An 18,019-nucleotide genomic window follows, 5' to 3' on the forward strand; every position below is an offset into this window, starting at 1 on the left:
ATTATTTTAAATTTTATTTAGAGAGTTTTCAAAATAATTATAATAGAAGTCATATCATGGATAAAATCAAGAAACCAAAATCTTATGAATTATTATATAAATATCCGGACAGATTTATTATTTACTTTTTATAGCTAATATACATAGATGATATACCGACAACACACGATTATACACATGTTATATATGAATTATATATAAATTACACATCCTCAATTTTTTAATTTAAGTGGTTGGGTGAGCACCTGTTTAGGTTGACAAGATAAAGCCAAAAGAAACATATGACTGAATTTCAACCAAAGACTAAAAATATAAATAAAGTTTTTATGTAGACAATTTCTATTAAAACTCATCCTTTTATTACGAAATAAATTAATTTTTTGTAACAAATGAAAGAAAGACATAAAAAATAAGATAAAAGTAAATAAATATAGAAAAAAATGTACGAAGAATCTAAAAACTAAAAATAAGAGACGACAACGAATTTCTTCTTCTGTTTTATCTTTGTTGAGTGTAAAAAAATTTGGAAGTTGATCTCAACAATTTCAAATATTGTTTTCAACTCACATTGTGTGTCGTTTTAAAAAAAATCACTATTATTAACAAACTGATATGATATTCGAATTTAAATTTAAATGTTATTTAAGTAGTTTGCATTGAGGTTAATTCAAGTATGGTGTCGAGAAAAAATTAGTTGGATATTTTAAGATAATATATGCAATGTTATATAATAACAATCAATTAATCTAACATTTAATGATTCAAAGAACAAAAAATCTGTATATGTAGGGTATTCAAAATTCAAAATCTGTGACTAGAGATATCGATAAACTCAAAATAGAGTCATACTGAAATAAAGTTTCACCGGCCAAAGAATCATTTAAATTTTTAAATAGCCGATTAAAGTGGATTTTTAAATTAAAGATAATATTTTCACTTGCATCATTATAAAGATAATCATTATTAAAAAATATATAATATTTAAGAAATTGAAATTTCAAAATAGAAATATTTTTTTAAAACATAATAGCATACCAAATAAGAATTCAAGTCGTAGTAAAAGAGTCACGTCGTATCCAAAGAATCGTTAATATTGTGCCAGCCTTTGTGCTTTGCCATAGCTCATAAATACGAGTTATTATATCGCTTTGTGATTATTTTTAGGTTCCAATGACACCAATAAGAATGGTGCAAAAATAAAATTATCACTACGAGATTTGAGAAAATGTTAGCCTTTTTTCATGTAGTATTTCTTAATTAATATCTAACGATTATCTATAATTATCTAGAAGGTTTAAATTTTAAGGTTATTTACATATAATTCAAATAACTCAGATATTTAACATGGTTAATGTCAAATATCAAAATGGAGTCATACTAGGAAACAAAATCACTGGCTAAAGAATTTTTTAAATTTTAGATAGCCGACTAAAATGAGTTTTGAATTAAGGATAATATTTTTACTTATATTATTATAAAAATAATTATTATTGAAAAATAAAATTTTAAAAACTGAAATATTTTTTGAAAAATATCAACACACCAAATAAGAGTTCAAGAAGCAGTAATTAAAGAGTCAAGTCGTATCCAAAGAGTCTTTCATAGTCTCAACCTTTGATTGTTTTGCCATAAATATGAGTTATTATTTTGCTTCCTCACTATTTTTTGAATCCAATGACACCGGCGAGAGATATCAAAAAAGAAAAATAGAATTATAACTAGGAGATTTAAGAAATATTTAATAATTTTTATGTAGTATTTCTTAATTAATATACAATGATTATCTATATTTATCAAAAAAAATTTAAATTTTAAAATTATTTATATATAATCTAAATAACTCAAATGTTTAACATACTTAATGTAATCCGCGCCGGTGTTAATACTACTACTAGTAAAGAAAAAAGGAGTACAGAAAGGGATAAAATAGGGAAAACGTACTTGAAGATGCGTGTCTGATGTTTCATTATCCAATTATATAGAGTACAGTTTATTTTTTATTAACTTTAATAAGCAAGAAAAAATTTGGTTGCTTCTTCACTCTCTTGTGATTTCCTTTGTGTGAGGACTCTTCCCTAAATCTTCCGGATTTTTCTCTTTATTTTAATCTTTTTCCGTTATCTGTGAAAAACCCTAATTTTTTTGCATCTCTTAGTTTGCAGATACCCCAAATTTTTGGTTATCATTCTCCGATCACCATGGCCAAAAGCTCCTTCAAATTGGAACACCCTCTTGGTATTTTTCCAAGATCCGATCTTTGACTTGTCCAATTATGAAATTCGTTTGTTCAGAGTGACAATTTTTTTTTCTTTTCTTTTGGTGGGGGATTATTATTATATCTTTAAGACCCTTTTGTGCATATGCTTGATTCTTGTTATTGGAATTCTATTTTTACTTTTTGTTGGGTTTTAAATTTCTTGGTCTTTTTTGTTTTATTCTCTTGTGAATTTCACAGTTTATTTTTGACGCAATTATGTGTTGTCTATTTGTTGTACTATAATAGTAGCCAAATAGATTCTTTTTCGTATCTAGTCTTTGCAAGCATGATCACTTATTGCACTTCTATAGTTTTAGTGAAAAATTTGCTGCAATGTGGTAAACAAAAATATGCAGTATAAGAACATACTACTTGTAGTGAGCAAAAGAATCCTCACTTTATTAGAAGTTCTTTGTTCTTAATTCGAACAGGTCTGTCATTTGATGCTCTCCTAATAATCTTTTGGAAGTGATCGTGGTTTTGTTGTGGATACCCTGCATGTATTTTTTGTATACTTGAAGTTTTCTTTAGGTTTCTCTTTTGAATTTTCTTTGAATTGTAACTTTCTTTCTCTGCTATCATTGGATGCCATGCTCCTGTCTTGTTAATTCGGTATTGCATTCATCTAGAGAGGCGACAGGCTGAAGCTGCTCGTATCAGGGAGAAGTACCCTGATAGAATCCCGGTACCAATTTTGTCTTTTCTCTTGCAATGCACTTCTGGTTGTGCTAGAAAATTTATGTGCTTTTTGTCCAACCTAATCCCTTGTTTCTTTCCTACTATTTAGGTTATTGTGGAGAAGGCCGAAAGAAGTGACATCCCTGATATTGACAAGAAAAAGTTAGTATTCTAGCACCTGGTCCCTTGAGATGTTTACTTGGGTTATGTCCTTAAGTTTACTGTACTTAATTCTTTTGTCATAAATGAACTTTTGATTTCCTCTAATGCTCTGCCATAACAATATATATTCCTCATAATTTTGAGGTTGCATCGTTTCTAGTTTTTGCGTTCAAGTATTATGGTTATTGTCGTTTATATCTTCCCTTCCCTTTGATATATGATGTGATTAATGTATATTTTTGGTATGTCTTTGTATGGAATAGCATATTCAAGTATTTACTGTTGTTGTCAGATTATTTACTTGAGATTTTAAAATGGAGTAGTATTACTATTAATCTGGCTGGAAAGAGCACTAGTTTGCTCTGGTGAGGAGATTTATAGAAATGCATGACTGATGCAATAGTTTGTTCTCTCTTTCTTTTTGGTTAAGTGGTGCTAAGCAACTCAAACAATGGTTTCTTACTGCTAGTGAGATGGAAAGTGTTCTACCCTTTTCTTTTTCTTTTGGAATTGTTTCTTCTTTGACTGAGTTGACACAGCTATTTCCCGTGTTAGTGCTCTTTTTAAGTTAATCTTATGTTCAACTGTAAATTGTTTGTTAATCACATCAAGATACCTGCAGGTATTTGGTTCCCGCGGATCTGACTGTTGGACAATTTGTGTATGTTGTTCGTAAGAGGATTAAGCTCAGTGCTGAGAAGGCGATTTTTATCTTTGTGAAGAATATTCTCCCCCCTACAGGTGAGGAGAAACTTTCTAGAGTAACTATTATTACGCTTTTACCAATTTGTTTTCTTATTATTATTCTTGTTACAGCTGCAATGATGTCTGCCATTTATGAGGAACACAAGGATGAGGATGGGTTCCTCTACATGATCTACAGTGGCGAGAATACTTTCGGATCCTTCTGAAGACGCAAGAAACCGCAGTGTGTAAATAAGTTCAAGAAAACATGTAAATACTTTATTTTAGCTAGTATTTGGAATTATCTTTCTTACCAAGATGCTATCTTGGGTCGACATTGACTGGTTTGTGTATCTACTTTATTAAGATGTTCGTTTTCCATTTGCTAAGTTGGTTTCCGCATTTGTGTTTCCTTTAACTTGGTCACAAAAATAGTTTGATGATCTACTTATCTGCTTTTTCATACTTCCAGTTCCATGCGAATCATTGAACTTTAAAAATAATGTGATTTTATCTTAGAATTCACTAAGCAGATGTCTGGCTTATAATTATCAATACTAACCCTTCTGAAAACACTTGAACTCCATTGGCCTTCTTGATAAAGATGTGTTACTTCCCTGGATTTGAGAATCTGTCTTGCTGTTTGTCTCCCCGGTATTTTCTGAAGGGGTAGTGTTTCCTTCAACGTGCTGCTGAAGAACTTGAGGTCGCTGTAGAAAATTAACAACACAGACGGATTTTGGGTGGGTTTGTGGGTTCAGCTGAATGCGGTGTTTCTTGCTCAAATTATGTTTATGGGAAAAGAAAATTAAAATGTTTACATATAATAAGATCATATTCATTTTGAACCCAGTAACTTAAGAGGGACTGATCTATCTAGTTTGTGCTGATAAACAGCAGTAGTTTTTGGCTGAAATGTTTTTCTGGTCTATTTATCGAGTAAGCGGTGGGTGGTCTTTTTTATCAGTTGTGCGAATGAGTAAGGAAAAATGACACCGTATAACCGTTGTAAAAATAATAGTCCAAAAAATGTATACAACTTGTATATATTTTGTATATATATACATTTTGTATGTTATATACAAAAATTATACAAATTTTATACACTTTTTCGGCTACCAGATGTAAATAGTTTCTAGCGCGGGCTAAAAGTGATAATACCCCGACGAGTAACGTTAATATATTTTGCTCCTGCAAAGTGAATCCTGGGTACATGGACTGTAAACTTCTCCAGCATCTCTTCAGGCTGCTGTGCCAGAAATTCTTTTTTCATTGTCTGTTCCTCCTGGTTGCTGCATTATAAAGATAAAAAAAATATTCAAAAAACAGCACAACTGACCTTAGGAGATTCCTTAATGATTGAGATACGTATGGCGTTTCAACAAAGATACATTTCCATGGAATGAATTAAAGAAACTAGCTATAATGTGTCTCTGAACGATAGGTTCAGAAATCCACATAACTAGTCATCAAGTAGGAAATAAGTTCGAGGTCGATTTTATGAATCATCATTGTCCATTTTGCTTTATTTAAGTTTTTCTCTATTTAATATTTATAAAAAATACATTAAAAATGACCCCCCCAAAAAAAAGAACTACAAAAGCTGAGTTCAGGGAATTAAGGAGAGCTATTCAATCATTCATGACATACGTTGGGAGCAATGTGAGAGCATATATTGAAAGGGAATTTTCATAACTACAAGCCTTAAAACTTGTTTGGATTGTTGTTACCTATTGTATTGTATCGTATTGTTACTTTAAATACGATATTTGTTTTGATTGTTACTTAAATTTTATTGTATCGTATCGTTAAATCCGTCGTTACGTAACGACCGATTTGGTGTGGTTGCGCCGTTACCTTGTCTTTTTCTCTCAATATCACGTTTCATTATTATTAAATAATTTTATTTTATCATTTACCCTACCTTTTATATAGTAATTTTACCCCGTATCATAATTTTTCTTTATAATATTGTAAGTTTATTCTTCATATTGCTCGTGCGTGATATCATGAAACAATGACAAACAACACAATCTATCCAAACATTGTATTCATCAAACGATACAATACAATATAATACAATACATTATAAAACGATATGTAACAATCATCCAAACAAGTTGTTAAGAGATCAATTAACATTAACTACAACCAATTTCATTATTACGTTTAGTACAACAAATACGAAAAAGGAACTTACTCCTCTCTCCATGCGAAAATCAAGGAGTTGACATAAAAATAGAATCTCTAAATTTAAGCTTACCAATTAATTACATCTTTCTTAGATACAATAATAACTTCCTTACAAAACAGAAATGAAGCTAAGAAAATATTTCACCATCGGATCTAAAAAGCATAGGCATTTGTATCAATAATATGAATCTTTTACTCAAAAAATAAAAAAAAGTTTTTTTCATTAATAAATATCATCTTCATTCTACTTTTTAGGTGAAATTAAAGTAGATATTATAATGACAACCAATAACAATCCTTTGAAAAACATAATCTAAAAATTATATTTGTTATAACCTTTTTAATAATGGTATGTTAATGGTATATGTTTGATATAGTATACTTTATATATATAATTAATTATCGTTTTAGCTAATTCGAGATCTTCCCATTCCAATAGGTCTTCATCGAGTAATTATATTATTTTACACAAAAAAACATACGCATCTTCTAAACCTAGATTGGCATCAAACTTTTTTATGCAATGCATTTCATATCTTATATACTTCATAACACTATAATTATTACTATGAAAAAGTAAACTTTAAATATGTGTAATATATTGTATACTGCTATTGTAGACATTAGTTATCATATAGTCAGAATACACATTCGTACTTGTACAATTTACCTATATGAACTATATAATATATAATTATACAATAATATATTATATACTTTATATAGTATAATATACGAATATATAATAAATATATATCATATATTATAAATAATATAATTGTACAGTATAAAGACATTGATTAACACTTTACAAAAATCCAGCATAGAACACTTTTACTATAATCTACCTTTATAATATACTGTATACGCTCATAAGACACAATGCATAAAACTAGAAAGAAAGAAAAACATTAATGAATATATACAGTATAATATATACAAAATAATGTATATTTTGTGTCAATTACAACAAACAAACAAAACAATATAGTGTATATTTCACTATTTTGCCCTTAGGGTTTTCTCGCAACAATAAGAATGAATTTTCTATCCATTTTTGTATCAGATGGAGTTATCAACCCAAATAAAAAAAAATTAAAATTTATTGGAATCAAAGTATGGAGAAGTATTGGGATGATAAAGGGAGATTAGAAAGAATAGACTAGTGGAGACTGAAAAATAAGTTCGTGATTAGGCAATTTTGGCAAAGAAAAAGGTTTAGTGGAAACAAAAAATAATGCTATGCCTATGATCTTGTGGAAGATAATGATAAAAATGATTTCTCCACGTAAGTATGGCAAAATAACGTATATTGGAGAGAGAGAGAGTGTGTGTATTGATAAGTTTGAAATAGGTTGAATACTCAAAATGATTTGAGTTTTCTATTTAAATGGTTTTAATGGAGATATTTAAGGGATATGAAAAGTTGTATATGATTTAGCTAAAAAGTTAAAAAGTTGTAATAAATTGTATCATATCTAATTTTCTGAAAATAGTTGTAATTCTTTTAAGTTAGTTTAAAAAGGTTGTATTCTGTGTAAATTCCACTATATTGAAGCCTGCAGCTCTTTGAGTCCGGCCCAACTATGACTCTCTTAGTTAGACCAATATTAGAACCATGCTATCTCATCAGCCCATACCTCTTCCTCCACCACTCTACCGCTATGTAGGAGGTTGACAATCGGTGTAAGACTAGTTAATTTGTTGTTGTTTTATTTTATACATATTTTTTTTTTTAGTGCTATACAGATAGTCCCCCTGCTTTCCGGTGACATAACTTTGTGTGACCGGGAAGTTGGTAGAGATATTCTTTTTGGCGGGATTTTCTCTGACCCCCTCTGAAAAGTTTCTAATGGTTGATTAGACTTAGACGCACATCTCTTCGCATTTAATGCCCCGAACACGTGTCATCCCACGATTCAACATAACTTTTGCCGGTTATCGAGATAATTATGGCCACGAATTTAGCCGCCTAAACCTTTACTTATACGTATCAATCTCATTTATTCACACCCTATAATTCTCCAAGCTCTCTTCATTCAATTTGTACTTTGTTCTTCAACCTTTTTGTAACTCTTCTCATACGAGAAAAGCTTTTCCTTCTTCTATAACATATAATGGCTTCTTCTTCAAAAAATATCAGTTCCTCAAAGAAAAAAAACAAAGCCGATGAAGCTGCTCCTCCTATAGTGAGCACCAGCATCCCTAGAAGTCTTGTCACAACTAAAGACTTCAAAGAGAAATTTCCTTCTGTTAGCCCTCGTACGTGGGCCGTTAGCAGATATCCTTCTTCCATCCGTCATTCCAGCAATCCTGATGTGAAGGAAGATTGTCGTTGCCAGGATTTAGACATTAGTGCTCCTGATCTGGCGAAGCGGGTAACCTTACCCAAGAAGGGTTTCACGTACTTCTATACGCATCCCTTCACTTTGGGACATTTTCTCTGAGTGGTTAGATTGGCTCCGTTATTATGGAGTTTTGCCTCCGCTACCAGGTATGTTTGGCGTAGGTGAGTCCCTCCGTGTGGAGGACGATCGCTTGTCTTCAGCGCCTATGCCAAGAAACGGGGGAGGAGCTATCCCTAGCTCACGTGATGAACTTTTATTCCCCCAAAATCTTCCGTGGGGGGATGATTAACTTCAGCAAGCGAGGACACCATGCACTTCTATCCAACATGGATGATGATAACGATCGTGGTTGGATGGAACAGTTTATTTCAATTGCCACCAGTGACATCATCCCGGCCTCAGCTCCTTCCTTCCCGGAATTGTAGAATCACACTTGTAAGTATACAGTTTGCTTCTACTTTTAAAGATCATTCCTCGTCATTATTAACTTTTCTTCCTTTATCTTCGTGAGCGACTCAGTGGGTTCCTCCTAGGGTTGAGGGCTTGGACAAATAGGTTCAAAAAATTTTGGACGTTACTACGCCCGAAACCCGCTCGTGGAAAGAACTATCCCCGAAGTATGGGTGGACGGCCAAAAATCAGGGTAAGTTGGACTCATCTAGTCCTTATCCTTCTTTATGAGAAAGTTGTCTGATTCTTCTCTCCTACTAAATATAGGTCTACCCTAGGGCTCAGTTGTCATCCCCGAGGAGGATGTTTTGGCTGATCCTACTGATGCGGCGAGACTGCTGCAGAAAGCTTTTTCAAATACAGGCGTCTCCGGGCCTGCTTCTGGTGCAAGTGCTTCTCCTCGGAGTCCCCAGATGGAGAACAAGAAACCAAAAAGAAGGCGTTCCTTCCCAACCAGGGAAAAGAATAAGAGGGCGAAGAATGTTGTCCCCGAGTCATCTCCGAAAGTCGTGGTAACAAGCCGTCCGCCCAGGCCGGCCATAGATACCGTGTTGATTGACGATGATGGAAAGGGAGCTTCTCTACATAGAAGACAATGACCTTCCTCAACTCAACAAACTGCTCAATCTATTGAGTTAGTTACACCAACCGAGGACTATGCCTCGGTGCTCTGGGGGAGTATGATATGGTGGAAAATGCTAACTCCCGTTTCCGAATCCTAGTCGATGTGCCCAGTACTGTGGGCCTGAGTACCAAATCCTTGCTGTCTTCGTTTGATGAGTAACCAACAACTAGCACTGTGTTTGCCACAGATTCTTCTCACCCTTCAACGCCATTAGCTTCATCCCCATCTTCACCAAGTCTTCCACCAGCAACTGCTACATCACCGCCACCGGCCGCATCTGTCCGAGAAGAGGATGTTCCTCTCCCTTAGTCCCCAGTTCATGAGAATTTGGGGCAAAATTATGCTGCCTCCTCAGAAGATCTGCAAAGGAGGAGGAGCATTACTCTCTTAGTCTCAACCGGATGCAATTTGCTATCCCGGCCGATGGAACTTGCTAACTATCTGAAGCCTTTGGCTTTTGAAAAAGATTTGGAAAAGATACATGCTCTCTCGGGAGAGTGCTTGTTGAACAATGTCATGCTCAACGCCACAGTGGTACATTCTTCATTTCCTTTGTCATGTCTCCTGTCTTTGATTGAATAAATATCCTGAGTTCACCTTTCTTGTTTTGCAGGCCAATTTTCTGGCTAGAGGTTGATTCAAGGATAAATAAAAACTTACCTCCGAAGGGGATCAACTTTTGGCCGAGTAGGACCAAACTGCTGCTCGCCTCTCATAATTGGAAGCCAAAGCTGTTGAGGCCGTTGTGTTGGAGACTTGTTTGCAGCAAAGCGAGTAAGAAGTGGAAACCCTTAGCGAGGAGATGGCCCCACTGAGGGTTCAATTTGAAGAGGCCAAGGCCAAATGGGCTGAAGTCCATAGTGTTGTTCTTGCTGCATTCGATTGCGAAGCAACCTCCACTGCCTCCACTAAGAGATTGACCAACTTAGAGGTAGCCTTGAACCCCAAAATTGAAGAACTTGCTGTTGTGGGGGTGATATATGCCCAATTGGAAGAGAAGTATAAGAAGACCATTGAGCATAATAGAATTTTCAACTCTATTGTCCGCGAACTCGACGTTAGCCTCAAGTCCATTAGATCTACCCGGGAAAACCTTTCTGCCGAGGTTAACCAACTTAAAGAAGAACTCAAGCGCCAAGCGACTTCCCTCATTGTTGAGAAAACTTATGTTATGTACTGCATGAGGAGAAAAACCTTGGAAGAGGCTAAAACAGGTATCATTGCCTTTGATGCTGAAATTGCTAAAGCCCGTGAGCTAGAGTCAGCTGCTAAAAGAGGTCTCCCAGCAGGGACTGGTGTTTCCGATTCTTCTGGTTTCGGTTCCGAAACCTCGGGAACTGAAGAGAAACCGGAGGGCGAAGATGTTGAAGGCCAAACTGATGAGGGCCAAGATGTTGAGCCATTGGCGGATCTACCCACTTCCCCTGGGGGTGCGGACACTTCTTTTCCTCCGGGTTCCGGAGATGCTGCAGTTTAGCTTTTCCTTTCTCTTCCCAACTTTTGTACTTGTGCCGTTTTGGCACACTTATTATGAATAAAAACATCTTTTGTTCAAGTATTGCATGAGTCTTTCTGCGTTCTTTTGTTTGAACATTTATGCAAGTTTTAATCTTTCTTGCTTAAGTGTTTTGCGCAAGTTTTACTGTTTGTGTCTAATTATGTAAGGCCTTGGATGTATTTTCCCCCAAAAGCATTTGGATTTCGGGCACAAGTTCTTCTGAAATCAACCCTTTATTGTGAGGGTTTTTATAATAGAGGGCTCTCTTATGTTTACGGTGCTCTTGAAGAGGATGACGTCTCCTATTTATTACGGCACTAGCATTTGAAGTACTTGTTTAACTTTCAAATGAAAAAATCAATTCATCGTTCAGACAAGAAACAAGGTAGAAATAAAATGACTTTTCTTTATTCCTTCAATTTTCAAAAAGTACATAAGCATTTGTTATGCTAAAAAGAAATTTCCATTTCTTGTGGCTAACTTATACAACTTGTTTCTACGGGACTGGTTGCGCAGTCCCCGGCCTCGATGATTTAGTTGTGTTTCCAGTTTTTGTATTTCGGTCGACGTGGCAGTCAGTGTTGCTGTATCCTCATATCACCCCCTCCTAGTGTTCGAATGCGAAGAATGCGAATTGGATCACTGGAAGTTTTGCACCTTTGAGAACTCTACTAATGAACTGCTAGATAATCTTCAGTTCGGTAACAAACTTCACTTCCCCTCAGGAATTTATGCTATCGAGCCAAAGACTATCTAACAAACCCCTAGTGATTTGCACTTGTGAACGGTCGGGTAACCTTTGCTTGATAGCAAACTTAATTTTTTGGTAGGAATTTTGCTATCGAGCCAAAGATTATCTAACCGCTCGGAAGACTTGTTATTAAAGGTCTTATTGCTGTTGTTGAAACCTTCCTCGTAGTATGCTTTACGTTGTCGCCTCGTTAAAAACATTGCTAGAAAAACCCAATTGGGACAAAAACTGGACGAAGAAAAAAAGAGTGCAACACATACTTTCAATACAGGTGATGTTCATCAGCAATAATATCTCTTGAGGTGTGCCACATTCCAGTTGCTTGGCAACTTTTCTCCATCCCGATTCTCCAACTCGTATGAACCTTTTCCGGTGACAGCTGAAACTCGGTAGGGGCCTTCCCAGGTTGGGCCTAGCTTCCATGCGTTGAGTTCCCGGGTGTTCTAAGTTACTTTCCTTAGAACCAAGTCTCCCACTTTAAAATAACAAAGGTTGGCTCTTCGATTATAATATCTTTCCATTATATTCTTTTGGGCTGCCATTCTTATATGTGCCAAGTCCCTGCGCTCATCGAGTTGCTCCAAGTTGACTAACATAGCTTCGTTGTTCGTCTCTTCACTTGCCTGGAAATATCTCAAGGTAGGCTCTCCTACTTCCACCGGGATTAAGGCTTCTGCTCCGTACACAAGGGAAAAAAGATTTTCTCATGTGCTTGATTTGGCCATTGTTCGGTACGCCCATAACACTCCAGGAAGTTCCTCATGCCATTTACCTTTAGCACCTTCCAACCTTTTCTTGAGATTTTGTATAATCACTTTGTTCGTTGATTCCGCTTGACGATTTGCGCTCGAATGATAGGGCGAAGACGTGATTCTTTTGATTTTCAAGTCTTCAAGGAACTTTGTGATATTTGCGCCTATAAACTGTGAGAGAATAAGAGAAATATATTTAGTACTACATTATTTGCACGATGGGATAACTGGAACAACTCTGGGACGTCCTCGTCCCCTACCACGGGCTGAAGCCCTCCCTCGGCTTGTAACAACAGGGCGAGTAGCTCTTCCCTAGTCTGGAACCTCATTAGAGCGTGTTCTCACCATCTGTGAGAGAATAAGAGAAATATATTTAGTACTACATTATTTGCACGATGGGAGATGAAGAAAGGTAGTTTTCCTAACACACTATAGCCTCTCGAAGATAAGTACAGATGTCTCTGTACCGATCCGCAAGACTCTATTAGGCCTGCTCATAACCTGTGAAACCTACGTGAACCTAGTGCTCTGATACCATGTTGTCACGACCCAAATTCACCTATAGGTCGTGATGGCGCCCAACATCTCAGCTAGGCAAGCCAACTAATGATTTAAACATATATTCAAAAAAATTATCCGAGTAATCAAACTCTTCGAAATTTTAAAAATTAAGAAAGATATGAGAAAATACGATAAATTAGAACCCAAGTAAAATAATTAAATCCACAAATTCTACTAGCGTGTGTGCCAAGACCTGGTGTCACAAGTGTATGAGCATCTAGTAGATTATACAAATTTTAAATACTGTCAGAAATAAAATAGACAGAATACAAATACAAGAGGAGACTCAAGGGCTGCAGAACGACTCAAGAAGCAGCTCACCACTAAGTCTCGGGGTATCTGGGTATGCTCCGATAGGTCCTCTGATAGTACCTGTCTCAGGCCATGCACAAAAAGTGCAGCAAGCATAGCATGAGTACGTAAACAATGTGTACCCGGTAAGTATCAAGCCTAATCTCGAAGAAGTGGTGACGAGAGGTCGACTTTGACACTCACTATGGCTTAATAAATTTTTAAAGTAAAGAATATTTAATAAGAATGATTTATGTGAATAACACTAATTCCCTTAACAACAGAAATAATTAATTCATTAAATTTCAATAATTTCTAATTTTATCAATTAACTTCACAAGCTGCAATTAAAATATCAAAGTATCGTGTAATTATTATTATTAGGCACGATTTCTGCCGAGGTCGTACGGCTCGATCCAGAGTGTCGTCTACACTACCGAGGGACGTGTGGCGCGATCCATAGATGCATCTACACTGTCGAGGTGTTCGGCCCGCTCCACAAGAAAGGAGGACATTTTCTTATGAACCTCCGGAATGAGAAGTTCTTATAATGTTAACACATAGAATGTTCTATCTCTATTAATAATTAAATAATTTACACAAAATTCGAGTATATGAAGTTTCGATCTTTTACTATTTCCTCTAACAATTTACAATATAATCCCAGTAGTTTAATTAAATAAAATATGCAATTATCACAAGTAATTCATGATTTGAGTCATAAACTACCCGGACATAGCATGATTAGTAGCTACGCACGAACTCTCGTCACCTCGTACATACGTAGCCCCCAAAGTTAACAACAATTATTAGTTAAAATCACCTATGGGGTAAATTTCCTCTTACAAGGTTAGACAAGAGAATTATCTTGTCTCAAAGTCCACTCCCCGAGCACAATGTCGTGTAAAAATCCCAATTCGGTGCCGAAAAATTCGAAACTATCCAAATGTTATATAAAATAATTAATATATGCTCAATAATTCAAAATTAGACTATTAAATTAATTACCCAACCTAAAACGGTAAAATTCCTAAAATTTACCCCGGGCTCACGTGCCTGGATTCCGGAAATATTTGGTAGAAAACGTTACCCATAATCTCAAGAACTCAAATATACAATTTTCATATACAATTCCATACCCATTTTCGTGGTTAAAATCTCATTTTTATACAAATCTAGGTTTTTCATCTAAACCCTTGATTTTCTAAATTTACAGGTTATAATCTACCCATAATCTATGTATTTATCTCAAAGTGTGTAAAATTAACTTACCTTCAAGTTTCTAGTTGGGATCCCCTCTCAAAAAGCTCCAAAATCGCCCAAGAATGGAGAGAAATGGGCAAAAATGGCTGAGTCTCGCCCATTTTAACGTTCTGCCCAGACAGCATTTTCGCATCTGCAATGCCTGGGCCGCATTTGCGCGTCGCTTCTGCGCCAAATCTGCCGCTCTTGTGGCTCAAGCCGCTTCTACGCCCATTGCCCTCGCACCTGCGCCTTTGCAAGTGCGGAAAATTGTTCGCTCTTGCGGTACTAGGCAGCCTTGGCTTGCTCGCTTCTGTGACTCGTCTCTCGCACCTGCGAGCTCGCACCTGTGGCTGGCCAATCACAGGTGCGATTATGACAGCAACTGGGAGCTTCAGCTTTGGCTCCCCATTTCCAACTTGGTCCGAGCCTCGTCCGATTGACACTCGGGGCCCCCGAGGCCCCGCCCAAACATACCAACAAGTTTTAAAATCATAAAATGGACTTGCTCGAACTTTCGGAACGCCCGAAACAACATTAAAACTAAAAATCACACCCTAAACCAATTGAATCAAACTTATGAACTTCAAGTTCTTCAATTTACTCCCAATGCGCCGAAACGTACTTAAACTACTCGGAATGACGCCAAATTTTGCGTGTAAGTCTTAAATGACATTTCGGAACTATTCCCGATCTCGGAATTCCAAACAGACTTTAATTACTCCAAAACCTACTCCAAACCAAATTTAAAGAACATTAAACCTTCAAATAGTTGATTTTCACTATTAAACTTTGAAATACTCCCGGATTGTCCAAAACCCGATTCGAACATATGCCCAAGTCCAAAATTATCATACGAACCTATTGGAACCGTCGAATCCCGATTCTAGGGTCGTTTACTAAAAATGTTGACCGAAGTCAAACTTAGTATTTACAAGCCAACTTAAGGAACCAAGTGTTCCGATTTCAACCCGAACACTTTCAAATCCTGAACCAACCATCCTCGCAAGTCATAAATTAATAAAATCGCATACGGAGAGTTTATTTAGGGGAACGGGGTTCTAAAAGTCAAAATAACCGGTTGGGTCATTACATTCTCCACCTCTTAAACAAATGTTCGTCCTCGAACGGGTTTAGAATTATATCCGGAGTGCTGAATAAATGTGGATATCTGCTCCGCATGTCCTCCTCGACCTCCCAAGTCGCTTCCTCGACTGGTTGGCCCCTCCACTGTACTTTCACCACAGTAATCCTCTTGGACCTCAGCTGGCGAACCTATTTATCAACAATGGCAACTTGCTCCTCTTCATAACCCAAACTCTTATCTAGCTGAACCGTGCTGAAGTCTAACACATGCGATAGGTCGACATGATACTTCCGGAGCATAGATACATGGACAATCGGATGAACTCCTGATAGACTGGGAGGCAAAGCAAGCTCATAAGAAACCTCCCCAACTCGTTTCAACACCTCAAATGGGCCTATAAACCTTGGGATCAACTTTCTCTTTTTCCCAAATCTCATGATTCCCTTCATCGGCGAAACCTTCAAGAGAACTTTTTCACCCACCATAAATGATAAATCACGCATTTTCTGATTCGCGTAACTTTTCTATCTGGATTGTGCTGTACAAAGTCACTCCTGAATTAACTTTACCTTTTCCAAGGCATCCTTTACCAAATCAGTACCATATAACTTAGCCTCACCGGGCTCAAACCATCCGATGGGTGAACGGCATTGCCGACCATATAAAGCCTAAAATGGAGCCATCTCGATGCTGGACTGGTAACTGTTGTTATAAGCAAACTCGGCCAAAGGCAAGAAACGGTCCCACTGACCTCCAAAGTCAATCACACATGCCCTGAGCATATCCTCCAAAATTTGAACTGTCCGCTCCGACTGCCCGTCTGTCTGCGGATGAAAGGCTGTGCTGAGCTCTACACGAGTCCCCAATTCACTCTGTACTGCTCTCCAGAAATGTGAAGTAAACTGAGGGCCTCTATCTGATATAATGGAATTTGGCACACCGTGTAACCGAACTATCTCCTGAATATAAATCTGGACTAACCTCTCCGAAGTATACGTAGTCACAACCGAAATAAAGTGTGCCGACTTGGTCAACCTGTCGACAATGCCCCAAACTGCATCAAACTTTCGCAAGGTCTGCGGCAACCCAACTACAAAGTCCATAGTAATGCGTTCTCATTTCCACTCCGGTATAGTCATCTGCTGAAGTAGGCCACCTGGCCTCTGGTGCTCATATTTAACTTGCTGGCAATTTAGACACCTAGCTACATACTCAACTATGTCCTTTTTCATCCTCCGCCACCAATAATGTTTCCTCAAGTCACGATACATCTTCGTAGCACCTAGATGAATAGAATACCGAGAACTGTGTGCCTCCTCTAGAATCCTTTTCCTCAGTCCATCCACATTAGGAACACATAGACAATCCTGGAGTCACAGAATACCGTCTGCGTCAATAGTAACTTCCTTGGCACCACCCCGTAGTACCATTTCTCGAAGAACCATTAAGTGTGGATCATCAAACCGCGAGCCTTGATCTGCTCAAATAGTGAAGACTGGGCCACAATACATGCAAGAACTTAGCTGGGCTCTGAAATATCCAGACCCACAAGTTTGTTAGCCAAGGACTGAATATCCAAAGCTAATGGTCTCTCCTCTACTGAAATGAAAGCCAAACTACCCATACTCTCCGCCTTTCTACTCAAGGCGTCTGCTACTACATTTGCTTTGTCCGGATGATACAGGATAGTAATATCATAATCTTTTAGTAACTCAATCCATCTGTGCTGTCTCAAATTTAGGTCCCTCTGCTTGAACAAATACTGCAAACTGCGATGATCAGTGTAAACTTCACAAGACACCCCATAAAGATAATGCCTCCAAATCTTAAGAGCGTGAACTATTGCAGCTAACTCCAAATCATATACCGGGTAATTCTTCTTGTGGGGTTTCAGCTGACGTAAGGTATATGCAATAACGCGCCCCCTCCTGCATTAACACACAACCCAAACCAACACGTGAAGCGTCACAATACACTGTATACATCCCCAAATCGGGAGGCAACATTAACACTAGTGCTGTAGTCAATGCTGTTTTGAGCTTCTGAAAGCTCATCTCACAATCATCAGACCATCGGAACGAAGCACCCTTCTGGGTTAATTTGGTCAAAGGTGCTGCAACAGATAAAAAGCCCTCCACGAACCGACTATAGTAACCTGCTAATCCTAGGAAACTCCTAATCTCAGTCGCCGAAGTGGGACGATGCCAATTCTGAACTGCCTCGATCTTTTTAGGATCAACTTTAATGCCCTCGCCCGATACAATATGCCCCAAAAATGCTACAGAGTCTAATCAAAACTTGCATTTGGAGAACTTAGCATATATCTTTTATTCCCGAAACGTCTGAAGCACCACTCTCATATGCTTCTCATGCTCTTCCTTACTGCGTGAGTAAATCAAAATGTCATCAATGAAAACAATGACAAACGAATCAATATATT

At 37.0% G+C, this 18,019-nt stretch overlaps 1 protein-coding gene across 1 annotated transcript; it reads left to right on the forward strand.

The window, feature by feature from the left end:
* Positions 1-1,911: 1,911 nt before the first annotated feature.
* LOC104104144 (autophagy-related protein 8C-like) lies at positions 1,912-4,170 on the forward strand. The gene is made up of 6 exons (XM_009612148.4): positions 1,912-2,061; positions 2,156-2,235; positions 2,887-2,942; positions 3,045-3,097; positions 3,720-3,838; positions 3,914-4,170. Exons 2-6 carry the CDS (start codon positions 2,199-2,201, stop codon positions 4,006-4,008), a joined length of 360 nt encoding a protein of 119 aa, XP_009610443.1. The 5' UTR covers positions 1,912-2,061; positions 2,156-2,198; the 3' UTR covers positions 4,009-4,170.
* Positions 4,171-18,019: the final 13,849 nt, after the last annotated feature.

This window comes from Nicotiana tomentosiformis, chromosome 7, assembly GCF_000390325.3.
Source record: "Nicotiana tomentosiformis chromosome 7, ASM39032v3, whole genome shotgun sequence".
Classification (NCBI taxonomy): domain Eukaryota; kingdom Viridiplantae; phylum Streptophyta; class Magnoliopsida; order Solanales; family Solanaceae; genus Nicotiana; species Nicotiana tomentosiformis.